This window comes from Girardinichthys multiradiatus, chromosome 11, assembly GCF_021462225.1.
Source record: "Girardinichthys multiradiatus isolate DD_20200921_A chromosome 11, DD_fGirMul_XY1, whole genome shotgun sequence".
Lineage (NCBI taxonomy): Eukaryota > Metazoa > Chordata > Actinopteri > Cyprinodontiformes > Goodeidae > Girardinichthys > Girardinichthys multiradiatus.
This window is the reverse complement of record NC_061804.1, coordinates 33,104,412-33,117,806: the sequence shown is the minus strand read 5'-3', so window position 1 is coordinate 33,117,806 and position 13,395 is coordinate 33,104,412. Positions and strand designations below refer to the sequence as shown.

The 13,395-nt window shown below is 41.4% G+C and overlaps 1 protein-coding gene across 1 annotated transcript in view; it reads right to left on the bottom strand.

The window, feature by feature from the left end:
- LOC124876846 (gap junction delta-2 protein-like) overlaps positions 1–7,400 on the bottom strand; it is a 48,614-nt gene extending 41,214 nt beyond the window's left edge. The window contains exons 1-2 of the mRNA XM_047379866.1: positions 7,102–7,400; positions 4,455–4,511 (exon numbers count right to left, since the gene is read on the bottom strand). Coding sequence (XP_047235822.1) covers positions 4,455–4,511; positions 7,102–7,172 — 128 coding nt within the window. The 5' untranslated portion in view covers positions 7,173–7,400. The remainder of the gene's footprint in view (positions 1–4,454; positions 4,512–7,101) is intronic.
- Between the last annotated feature and the right edge of the window lie 5,995 nt (positions 7,401–13,395).

The following is a 13,395-nucleotide window of genomic DNA, read 5'->3' as shown; positions in this document are numbered from 1 at the left end:
AGCTATTGATGTACAAATAAAGCAGTGACAACTCTGGATACACACAAGAAACAGTTTAATTCAAATCACAGCGGTGCTGGTTGATGGATTACAATTTCTAAACTCTGCTTCAATATTGGTGACATTTTTCCCCTTTGCAACAAATTATTTTTTGGCAGAACAGATCTTGTTCAGGGAAAAAGCTTTTGAAAGTTATATGAAATATGTGCTGTCTTAGTGTTTTTGATAGGATGATGCCCTCAATTTCAGCAGAGCATTCCTGTATGGATTATTTTAGGAGAACTAGAGTGTCCTCCTTAATGCAGGGAACTGTATTTCTGTCTTGTGGATATCCTGACCCATTTTGGAAAAGTGAAGAGATTGTGTCCTTTAAAAAAACTAAAAGAGTGGAAAGCTGCAGTGCAGCGTGCCGGACACTGTATATTTTCAAGTATCACTATCCAGAATTTCACAGCTCTCCTTTTTTAACCCTTTACAGAGACAAGGTATTTCATACTCCACTTTGTCCTATGCATTAAAAGACTGGTCAATTCTGTATTCATTTTTAATGAATGACTTGACATGTGTTGCAACTTGAAACAGGCAGAACACAGCATTTATTAAGAATTAATGACTTATAATGCTAAAGTGGGAAGTGATAGATGATAAATAATGGATTATTTGAGTTTGTTATGCCTGCATAAGGTATAAAATGGGGAAACTGATATGGACATTTAAACAAACAAAAGAAATTTTTTATAGTAAACTAAACAAAAATGCCTCTTAGAAATGGTGCAGCTTTTTTAATGAATAGAAATTTAACCTACCAAACGTTTTTTAGCTAACCGAATTAATTCAGGTTATACACAATACATTTCAGGCCTTTTATTCTTTATTTCAGCAGTGGCTCCAGAGGAAGCAACTCTGAATAAGTCTCGTTTTCTTCTACCTCTACATCATCTACTTCTCATCCATCTGGCACCCTTTATCATTTGATTTTTCCTTAGATCCTTCTAGTCTTCCATTTATTGCTGCCTCTTGTGCTTTCTTACTCCTCTATTAGTCTTTGGTGCTGGCGTGACTACAGCATTGCAGTCTTGTTGAAGATGCAAAGACACTCTTCCTTTTATCCTTCCTTCCTTCCTTTTCTTTTCCTTTTGTTTCTTCTTGCAGTATATCAAATCTTGTCACATTAAAGAGCATCTGTGTAACCCTATGTTCACCTGTGGCTTGTGCATTATGTAAATACTTTTTTTCTTAAGTACGCTATGTGTTAGAGCTACATATTTTGGGTTTTTAATGCAAGTATTTTTTACATTCCTGTACAACTGACATCACACAGGGGAAATAAATATTAACAAAAGCAGATGGTGGAATTTGCTAGACAACATCCCATCCGCATTTAGTTATCCTTTTGGCAGATCACTGCAGTTAACAAGCATTTGTTTTCCCTGCAGGAACAAGCACTGCATTTGCATCATGTTCAAATTCAAATTTTTGTGGGTAAAAAAACAATTTACAGTGTTTCACTGTGCCTTGTATGGTGCAAAATCTATTCATAGGCTATTCCTTGAACCTTTTCACATTTGTCACATTGCAACCACAAACATAAATGAAAATGTGATATTAGGATTTTTAGTAGTGTGTGATTGTAAAGTTAAGGGAAAATGATACAGCCACAAATACCAATATAAAAACTTGAGTATACATTTGTATTTAGGCTCTTGTTGAAAGTATTCGTTGTGGACCCTACAAATCTTGCTTTGATGATTTGATGATTTTCAAAACCATGTGTCGTGTTTTTCCTTCAGTTTCACAGTTATGCACTACTTTACGTTGGTCTATTAGATAAAATCTCAATCAAATGCATTCACGTTTTCATTGTAACATGACAAAATGTCAAGATGTTCAGGGGCTAAAAAATGTTTGCAAGATCCTGCATATGATTATGTTATATGATAAAACCTAGCGAATCAGGATTTGTATGGGTTTCACAGTGGTGGGCACATATTAACATACTTGCTATAATAGTGAAATTTTAGAAGATTTATAAATAAATTATGAATAAACCCATGAGACACAAAACAACCACTAACATTATCAAGGCTGCCTATTCAACTTAACACAGCTGTACCCTCAGCGTAAAAATGTTGTTCATTTTTGTGACAGTTAGGCATTTAGAGATCCACAAAAGGCACAGAACAGACAGCACAGCACTGACTAATACCACCTAAGTACTTTCCATTAAGAATCCTAATCAAATAGGCCTGAATATCTCTGTAAGCATGTATTTTAATTAAATACATAGAGTGCATGAACAGCTCTGGCTCTGTCCTCTTAGGAAGCTCCCTCTGCCCATTACAACCACAAATTTCATTAATTCCCCCAAACTGACAGAGCAGCTGAGACAGGTTGTGGCTCTTTTTCAACATATTTAATGGTCAAAGTCCCACGTCATTGTATCTTTAGGCATAGGCTTCTTTAAATATGCAATTGTCTGTAAATGAGGTTATTGCAGCCTTGACAATGCTTTCTTTTCCTGTGTAATTATAATTACAGACAATGGTTACCCATGCACACGCTGTACATAGACCAGTCAGATCACAATAAATGAAATCAGTCTCTGAATGAGTCACCATATGCACGGCACCTATGGTTGGTCAGAGGCACAGAAGCAACTCTCAGTTGTCATTCTCCTTCCAAGACCATAATTAAGCTAACCTATGCCGCTCCATAACGATGGTTCGATTCTATTTTGAACAAAGTTCTGTACTCCTGGGCTAATTACCATCCTATGCCTAGGCATAGGTTAGCTTAAAACCTACAATTAAGAATCAGCTTAAATATAGTTGGATCAGACAGTCTAGTCATCTGACAGAGGGACTGCATTTGTTGATTGGTGCTCACAAAAATATGACCAACATGCAACCATGTTTCATTTCAGAGTGATGCAGGGAAGACTTTTCAGCCATGGGGAGACATCTCCTATTTCTGTTATGGAAACACGACCTTTACACACATGCAAAACTGTTAATAACAAAAATGACACACAGACTGGATGTCCCTACTTGTGATGTGGTCATCAAACAGTGGCTGCATGCTCTGGCCACACCCTGTGAAGTGTTAGACTTCACGATGCACGATAGTGCTACAATACATCACAGTTGGTTATGTTCACAAGTGCAATGGAGCACACCTGACCACTCCCAACTGGACCGTTGGGGGTTGTCAGTGGTGCAGTAGGCTTGAACCTTTCAACCCATAGAGGTCAGCGCAAAACATCTGGACTTGGTATGCAATTTAGTGTGGAGTGGCTCAGTAACAATCTCAGAGGCACCTCCACAGCACAAAACTGTGCCAGTGGTGAACAATTCTCCAACTTGCTGGTACATCCAAGACATCATTATCATAATTTAATGTGTACGGTATCAATAATTTTCTGACCATGCAGACACATGCTTAGGATTTGGATTCAAGTTGTTATCTTCAGTACATTTGTTAAAACTGCAAAATATTGCCTCTCTATAGGTAGAAAGCCCAGACCCAGACCATCGCTTCATGGTAAATTGTAATAACCTAATTGAATTCTTAAAATATGACTACTGTATTATTATTTACTATTTTTAATTAGGGTTTCCTGCAGAGAGGCTACATATAAAAAACACATGATTTTAAAAAGGATAAAAAAGAATATTCAGGCATCTATGACCACAAATCCTGGAAAAATACTGTACAAAGTGAATCCAAAAGACAATGAAGCTTGTCTCCTATGTTCTAGTGAAACAGAATTGAAGGACTGTAAAGCTCCTAATGTAACAACTAATAACCTAGGGTCAACTAGAAAGAGCCATGTTGGACAAACACAGTTTGAGGGGGGCCAAACAGAGGGATCTTTTACAAAGCATCTCAGCGAAATCAACACTGTATCGCATAGCTGTGGTTGTTGTAAAACTAATCCCTACTGGGGGTAGTTTTTCACCAGCTCATAGGATCATTTAGATAACTAAATCACTTGAAGAATTTTTGACAAAATAATAACAAAAAAGACATGAAGAATTAATTTGCACCAATTTAGGAAAGCACTACTTATTTAAATGCTGCTTATTTAAATGTAGTACATGTTTGGAAATGTTCACATGCCTGAATATTACAGGAAAACATTACACCCTCAGAGTATTCCATATGCTTTTGAAAGAAGTAGCAGGCAAATTGAGAGTTGCGTATGTGCCTCTGTAAGACTGTGGGTGGCTTGAATTATCCAGGGATTAATTTTCAGCGTTCTTTGAACCCTGGGATCGCAGGGTTTCATTGATTTAGTTGCCAGGACGGGATTTTAAAGCTGCAGTAAGTAATTTTTTTTCCTCTTTATTTTGACCACTAGGGGGCGGAAAGACTCTAAAATATGTTCACAACAGTTAGCATCTAGCTTATCAAGTTGTTATGGCTGACATATTAGCAAACAGTTGCCTACTCACATATCCAGCAGAAACAGAGCAACACGAACATCCCTTTGGTCTCCTTTGTCTGGCCACCTGTTGAATGTAATTCCAATATTCACTGTTGCTTTAGCCTTTATTTGCTCCTCTGGCTCATGAGAAAAATATGGGTACCATTTTGTTTTCCTAAATGGGCGACTTCCTTCACCAGTTCTCACAGTTTGTTGAAATGTCACCCAGGCCAGCTAGCTCGTCTTAGCTCCTGATTCGACAGAAGCCGCACGGATCCATAAGCTAGCCAACTCTGCTTTGGCTGATACTGAGTTAGAAAAAAAATCTTTGTAGCAGTTCGTGTCTAGAAGTGGTTTTCTGCAAAATGGCAACAAAGTCAAGAGTGGGAGGGAGTCAAATGATTTAAATAAACAAAAATACTGCTTAATGCACCTTTAAATCAAAGTGATTTTCAGATTTTTATCACACCTGAGAACTAGACCAGGCGATTTCATTGGTTAATGCTCTTTCAGTAATCAAAGGGGAACTGACTGAAACTGCTTGGTTTAGTGCAAGGTTGGATGGGAAATCTCCACCACATAGAGTTTCACAGTCCATCATTGTTTGTAGATGTCTTGGAGCAGTGGTCGGAAACTCAACTTGTGTTGAATGTGGTGTTACAGCAGAGACAAATCTAAAACTGGCGGGATGCCTCTGTCTTAGAGACTCAACATCTGTGCTGCATTGATGCAGTTGCAATATCACTGGTTTGGCACATTGTTTATAGTGCCTTGAAAATGTTTTCATATATATTAAATTTTTTTCATATTATTTTACTTACAACCACAAACTGCAGTGTCTTTTATTTGGACCTTTATGTGATAGACCTACACAAGTTAGCATACAGCTGCAAGGTAGAAGGAGAATGATACGTGGTCTGAAAAATGAGGCACACAGTTATATTCACCATTGTTTCAGGATAGCCCTGTATGTCGCTTCCAATCAACTCTCAACAGCTTTCTTATCCTAACTCCACCAAGCATCACCACAGCATGATGCCACCAGCACCATGTTTCACACTGGGGATGGTGTTTTCAGGGTGATGTAAAGTGCTTGTTTCACACCCCCACAGTGTTCTGCACTTAAGCCAAAACGTTAAGCCTTTGTCTCATGTGACCAGAGCAGTTTCTTCTACATGTTTGCTGTGCTTTGGATTTTTCTTCCCCCTATGGCTTTCTTCTCCCTGTGAATCTTCCATCATTAGGCCAGATTTGTTGAGTGCACAAATAATAGTTTGGTTGATGGATCCTTCCACCTGATCTTTCAATCTCTGCAGCTTCTTCAAAGGTACAATGGGACCTGCTTGTCTGGAAGCTCCAGTTCAGGTGGATGAACATATCTGGCAGGGTTGCTATTGAGCCACTAACTTTAGGATACATCTGTAGGCACTTGATTGCACTAAGTTTTATTTATGGTTACCAGCATAAGGGGGCAGAATACAACTGCACAGTACATTTTTTAGATTTGTATTTGTATAAATAAAATTAACATGTACCATTTAGCTTCACCATTTAACTTCCAATTTACAATGCACTACAATACAATACTGTTTTGTTCTATCAAATGGAATACTACTCAATACATTGAAGTTTGTGGTTGTAATGTGGCAAAATGTAAAAAAATAATTTAAGAGGTGTGAATAATTTTGCAGGGCACTGTATTAGCTAGTTTTCACTGCTTCAACACAAGAAAAGAGTCAGAGAAAAGGGAAGGTTAGAGCGTATTCTTGCTCTAGACTACCTGTGATCAGGGTTAATGAAGAAAGAGCAGCCAGATTAACTGTTTCAAAGGTTTCCCATTTTCTTTTTGTTCTGATGAGCAAATTTTAAATTACACTCTGATTCATCCTGGTTTCACAGGCTGGGCATCGTTCACTTTTCCAAATGAACATCCAAGTAGAACGTTTGGATGGTGGTCAGTCGGGCGGAAAATTCCACTTTTGCATCCCATTAATCACAGAGATAATGTGGAGAACAGATTTCACTCAGATTGTACAGAATGTCTCCACAGCATGTCCCGACTCACAATCTAAGAACCCTTTTCATAACCTCATCACAACTAACTAAAAATAGGAGACACTGTCATTGTAAGAAGTCGTCCCACCGTACTGTCATAAAGAAGCAGGTTAGTGTGGGCCAAAAGAAGCTAATTGACTTTTTAAAAGAAAAACAATGTCAGTTACTTACGCCCACCTTCCTCTACCTTCCTTACCTGTCTGTTCACCTTGCTTTCATCTTGCACACCTATGATCTCCTCTCACTTCTACTCCCCTCTCCTCCTTCATCCTATTGGTCTGTGGCCAAGCTCAGTCTATCAATAGGCAGGCTATTAGGTAGTATCAACTAAGTACCCTCACTGCATTAACCATAATGCTTATCAAAGCCTGCTATTGATTATGTGCAATTAGTTTATCCCTTAACTAGTGGTGCAAGAGGAGGATAAGTGTGAGCAGAGCAGAGGGAGGAAAAAGGAAATCAGGGAAGACAGAGGAGACAGCACTGGGACAAGCCTTTAGGAGGAACAGGGGACACCCCAAACAAAACAGGAACTCTACATGAAAGCAAACATCTCAGAATAATATTAACAAAACAACACAAACATGAGACGGGAACATTTGTATACATCCGTGTCTTACCTTCCAATCATGGTAGAGTGCTGCTGGACAGCTGCCTCCAGCAGCCTCTCCAAAATGGTCCATTCTCCCATGATGATAGACAGGTGGCAGCGGGGTCAGAAGAAACAGGACTCTCTTAATTCTTCAGCTTTCCTCCAGCCTGCAGGACCAGCCTACAACCTGGTGAACCAAACCCCAGCCCCACACCAACTCCTGTCCGACCTCTACTCGCTGATCTGGCTGCTTATCTCAGTGTTGGTGTCTTCTTCTGGGACTGTCCTACAGTGTGTTCCCTTTCTGGGAGCTGAACTCACTGCATCTCCCCTCAACCTGCCCCCCCCTACCACTACTACCTCCTCCACAGTGCAGTGATGCTTGTCCCCCCACCCCCTGCAGCAGCGCTCTGCTCTGCGCTACAGCATATGCTATAGCTCACTGTACGACAGCCATGATCACCCTCTCACTGTTCCACTTTCCTCTTTCTGTCCTCTAGCTGTTCTCTCTCTCCCCCTTTCGTTCGTCCTCCCCTACCCCCGGGGCACTCCTTGTACTTCAGCTGCACTCTCGGCCACCGGTGTCGCTCGGCACTCGTCCTTGCATTGTGTATCTTTGTCTTTGCTGCACCCTTGCTGCTCTAACCTAAGCACTCACACACACCACATCCAGCTGATCCACTTTGTATAACCTCACCATAAACACACACACACACACACACACACACACACACACACACACACACACACACACACACACACACACAAACACAAACACTTTCTGCTCAATGACAGCTCAAAATCCTTCTCTCCCACTTCCTACAGAGGACTGCAGACCCACACCAGACGCGAAGCTCCTGCCTGCTGAATGTCACTTGATGACTGGAGGAATGGTCGCTCCCCGCTGCTCAGAGCACCACATAGACCCATAAAAACCTGCACACACACATAAACACTCACTCATACACTCACAAACACGCTGCCACCCAGCCCCTTAGTAATAAATCAGCTGCCTTGCTGCATCCAGCAACACTGAACCAGAAGCAGCTCTCCGAAGACCTTCTGTCCTGTCGTCCCCCTGGCTAATTTCGCCACAGTCCAGTGCCAAGAGTCGTGTCTGCTGCAGAGAGCAGGAATGAAAAGCTGTCTTGTAAAACCTATTTCTAGGCTCCATCATCTGGCATCCCCCTTCCACCTCCACTGACTTCCTCCTGTCCCTCTTCTCCACACGTTTGTGTGCAGATCTTAGTCCTTCTAGCTACCTCTGTCTCAGTGCTTGGTCCCCATCCATTCTCTCACAGCTCTGTGCTCTTCTCTCTGTCTCTGCTCCTCCTTCCTTGCTTTCTCGCTCTATCTCTCTGTCACACTCTGTGAGCATGCAACACCCCCCCCCCCCTCCCTCCCTCCCTCCCCTCCCCTCCCTCTCTCCCCTCTGTACCTTCTCCACTCATAGATCTGCTCCCTCTCATTCCTCTCCCTCCTTCGCTCCCTCCCCTTCCTTCTTCTTGCCTCCTCTGGTAAATGTGCTTGAATTGCTACCCTGATCGCTGCTTTCCTTACGCTTGCAAGAACGCCTGCTGCCGTGCTGCTGTGCCTGTCTTTGCCTGATGTTGCACAGAAAGGGCGGATTTGAGATCTAACAGTGCCTCCTGCCCTACAATTCATTTTTCCACCTTGTATACTTTCAGCTACCACAGGCTCATAAGGATTAAAGGAAAAGGTATTTGGTGTAGGTTTTTCCTACACCAAATCCCTTTTTATCTCTTAATTTCTCCATCTGACCCAGCCCTCATGCCCTTTCTGTTTTTTTCTCTCTTTATTTTCTGTTTTTTTATCTTCCTTATGCAGCCTCCATTAAAGCCACCCCACGCTCTGTCCCTCTCTTGAGAAATGAGTGCTGTGTTGTACTTTGGCATGACATTGAAAGCTGCATTCATTAGATTTATGTTAAGGTGGTGAAGGAAATGTAATGGTCTCATCCAGTACAGCCACAGATGAATGCAGATGCATAGTTTGTTATCAACGCAAATCTATACATATGTACAACCAAGGTAAGCAGAGGATGGAGAGTAGTTTGAATTTTATAGAATCCCTGAATTGCTCTTAAGATGTGAGTCAAAGTGATGATTTCCCATCTGGAGGACCGAGTCAAGTCTTGCAGAAGTGAAAGATGCAGTGGCAGCACATGAGACCAGCACACCAGAATGGAGCCGGGGCAGCAGATTTAGCTGCATGCCCACGGGATGCTTTGGAGATTTTTAAACCCCTCTTCTATATTTTAATATAAAAGGTGAAATCGAACACTTTTACCTTAGACCTTTACAACACGCACATGTGAGAAATAGATAAAGATCAGGAGTTGATGGGGCAGCACAGAGATTTTGCTAGATCAGCATCTTTTGTGGTGGGACTAGAGAAGGGGGGAAGGAGTCTTTCCTTTACCAAGGACATATGGCGTAGTAGTGCTAAAGCAGAGGGGGGAGCTGGGCCAGTGGAGTGTGAGGGCTTTTGCTTGGCACGGGTCGACTCTCAAACCGAGCAGCTGAAGCGTTGGCATCAGCCGGTCGGCAGTCCGGGAATAACTGGATGGTTCATGAAGGACGCAGATGTGTTGTCTTTTCAGTGACCTAGAAGAGTGGGCTAAAGCAGGCAGAAACGTGCATACTATACCCACCGACAACGAACACTTAATAATAATACAGGCATAAATGCAAGTGTCTTATATTTAAAAATTGGGTTAAAATTTACCTCACAACAGAATTCATAATTTCTGGACTTTTCAAATTTTGTCAAGTTTGACAAGAGGAAGGGAAAAGGGAATCGTTTTCAAACATATTCTACAAATGAAAGAAGCTGATAACTGTGGCATGCATTTACATCAAGCTCCCCAGTGTCAATACTTTGTAGAAACACCTTTTGCTGCAATTACGTTTGCAGGGTCATCAGGGGTGTGCCTCTGTCAGTTTTGCACATCAGGAGGCATGTTTGCCATTCTTTGCAAAAAGGCCTAAGCTCAGAATGGTTGACGAGCATCTGTGAATATCAATTTTACATCCACCGATTCTCAATTAGATTTAGGGTTGGACTTTGACTGGGCCATTTTAACAAACTAATATGTTTTGCTCCAAACCATCCCAATGTAACTCTGGCTTTATGTTTTGGGTTTTTGTTCTAATGAAAAGTAGCCCATTGCCCAGTCTCAAGTTGTTAGCAGCTTATAGCAAGTTTTTACCCAGTATGACCATGTATTTAGCTCCCAACTTACATGTCTTTGCCAAAGTATGAATCCCTTCAGTATGTTGCTGCACACACATTTTTCCCTTTGGGGCAGGCGTATTTAGGGTGGTTAGGCACTGTTAGTTTTCTGCCACACATACATATCTTCACGGTTCTGGGTTTTACCTAAGGGCATCGGTGTAAAGGGGACAGCTTAATATAGATATATCAAACTTTTCTGATTTTATTGTAAACATTTTTAAGATTAAGAATAATTTCCTTCCATTCCACAATCATGCACTACTTGGTATTGGTCTGTCACATAAATGTTAATAAAAGAGAGAGACTCGTGGTTTTAAAATGACAAAGAGCAAAAAGTTGAAGGAGTATGAATAGTTTTAGAGGAAACTGGATGAAGGATCTTCTCAGCCTTATCTGGGTCCTACATAACATTTTACTGCATTGCTCTCATTCACGCAAACACACATACAGGTCCTTCTCAAAAAATTAGCATATTGTGATAAAGTTCATTATTTTCTATAATGTAATGATGAAAATTTAACATTAATATATTTTAGATTCATTGCACACTAACTGAAATATTCCAGGTCTTTTATTGTCTTAATACAGATGATTTTGGCATACAGCTCATGAAAACCCAAAATTCCTATCTCACAAAATTAGCATATTTCATCCGACCAATACAATAAAAGTGTTTTTAATACAAAAAACGTCAACCTTCAAATAATCATGTACAGTTATGCACTCAATACTTGGTCAGGAATCCTTTGGCAGAAATGACTGCTTCAATGCGGCGTGGCATGGAGGCAATCAGCCTGTGGCACTGCTGAGGTCTTATGGAGGCCCAGGATGCTTCGATAGCGGCCTTTAGCTCATCCAGAGTGTTGGTTCTTGAGTCTCTCAACGTTCTCTTCACAATATCCCACAGATTCTCTATGGGGTTCAGGTCAGGAGAGTTGGCAGGCCAATTGAGCACAGTGATACCATGGTCAGTAAACCATTTACCAGTGGTTTTGGCACTGTGAGCAGGTGCCAGGTCGTGCTGAAAAACGAAATCTTCATCTCCATAAAGCTTTTCAGCAGATGGAAGCATGAAGTGCTCCAAAATCTCCTGATAGCTAGCTGCATTGACCCTGCCCTTGATAAAACACAGTGGACCAACACCAGCAGCTGACACGGCACCCCAGACCATCACTGACATTGGGTACTTGACACTGGACTTCTGGCATTTTGGCATTTCCTTCTCCCCAGTCTTCCTCCAGACTCTGGCACCTTGATTTCCGAATGACGTGCAGAATTTGCTTTCATCCGAAAAAAGTACTTTGGACCACTGAGCAACAGTCCAGTGCTGCTTCTCTGTAGCCCAGGTCTGGGGAATGCGGCACCTGTAGCCCATTTCCTGCACACGCCTGTGCACGGTGGCTCTGGATGTTTCTACTCCAGACTCAGTCCACTGCTTCCGCAGGTCCCCCAAGGTCTGGAATCGGCCCTTCTCCACAATCTTCCTCAGGGTCCGGTCACCTCTTCTCGTTGTGCAGCGTTTTCTGCCACACTTTTTCCTTCCCACAGACTTCCCACTGAGGTGCCTTGATACAGCACTCTGGGAACAGCCTATTCGTTCAGAAATGTCTTTCTGTGTCTTACCCTCTTGCTTGAGGGTGTCAATAGTGGCCTTCTGGACAGCAGTCAGGTCGGCAGTCTTACCCATGATTGGGGTTTTGAGTGATGAACCAGGCTGGGAGTTTTAAAGGCCTCAGGAATCTTTTGCAGGTGTTTAGAGTTAACTCGTTGATTCAGATGATTAGGTTCATAGCTCGTTTAGAGACCCTTTTAATGATATGCTAATTTTGTGAGATAGGAACTTTGGGTTTTCATGAGCTGTATGCCAAAATCATCCGTATTAAGACAATAAAAGACCTGAAATATTTCAGTTAGTGTGCAATGAATCTAAAATATATTAATGTTACATTTTCATCATGACATTATGGAAAATAATGAACTTTATCACAATATGCTAATTTTTTGAGAAGGACCTGTATATTGTTTGACTTTATTTATATGCACTCTTCATGTTACGTGTGCTCTGTATGTGAAGCACTGACCTTCCTTTTGGGGGACAACCACTCTTATTAGGTCATGGCTTCCTTAATAAATTTAGAGTGTATAGCTGTAAGTAAAAAAATTGCTAATGTACAAATTGACTTGTGTATTATGAAGGCAATGCTTTCTGTAGGAATCCAATTGTATTTTTTTTTACAATTAGTCATATTAAAACAGCAAACTTCGGAATGTTTTATTGAGATTTTACAGTATGTGATAGAATGATGCAAAGTTGTGCATTATTGGGAAGTGGATGGAAAATGATTGATGGTTTCCCAGTGTTTTTGGGCATGTTTCTGTCAGCTTGGCACATCTAGAGGCTGACTTATTTTCCCATTAACCTTTGCAAAAAATGCTCAAGCAGATGGAGAGTGTCTTGCCACAGTTTCTTATTCAGATTTAGGTCTCAGCTTTAACTGGGGCATTCCAACACAGAAAAGGGCTTTGATCCAAATCATTTTCATTAAGTTCTGGCTGTATGTTTCAGGTCGATATCCTGCAAGAAGTTAAACCTTTGCCCCAGTCTCAAGTCTTTTGCAGCTTCGTACAAGTTTTCTTCTGGCACTCACTATACATTTTCTCCCCAGGTCTAATGAGCTTCACTGCCCCTACAAACATGTCACACTTTTGAAAATTATGATTTTCTTCTTCATTTCACAATCATGTGCTGCTTGCTCGATCACATAGAATGTCAATTAAATAATTGATTGTCATATAACACACTGTGACAATGTTCAAGGGGTCAGTCATTTTCTACCGCTTATTCCATAGTGGGTCGCGGGGGAGCTGGTGCCTATCTCCAGCAGTCTATGGGCGAGAGGCGGGGTACACCCTGGACAAGTTGCCAGTCCATCGCAGGGCAACACACAAACAACCATGCACACACTCATTCACACATAAGGGCAATTTAGAGTTACCAATTAACCTAATAGGCGTGTCTTTGGACTGTGGGAGGAAGCCGGAGTACCCGATGAGAACCCACGCA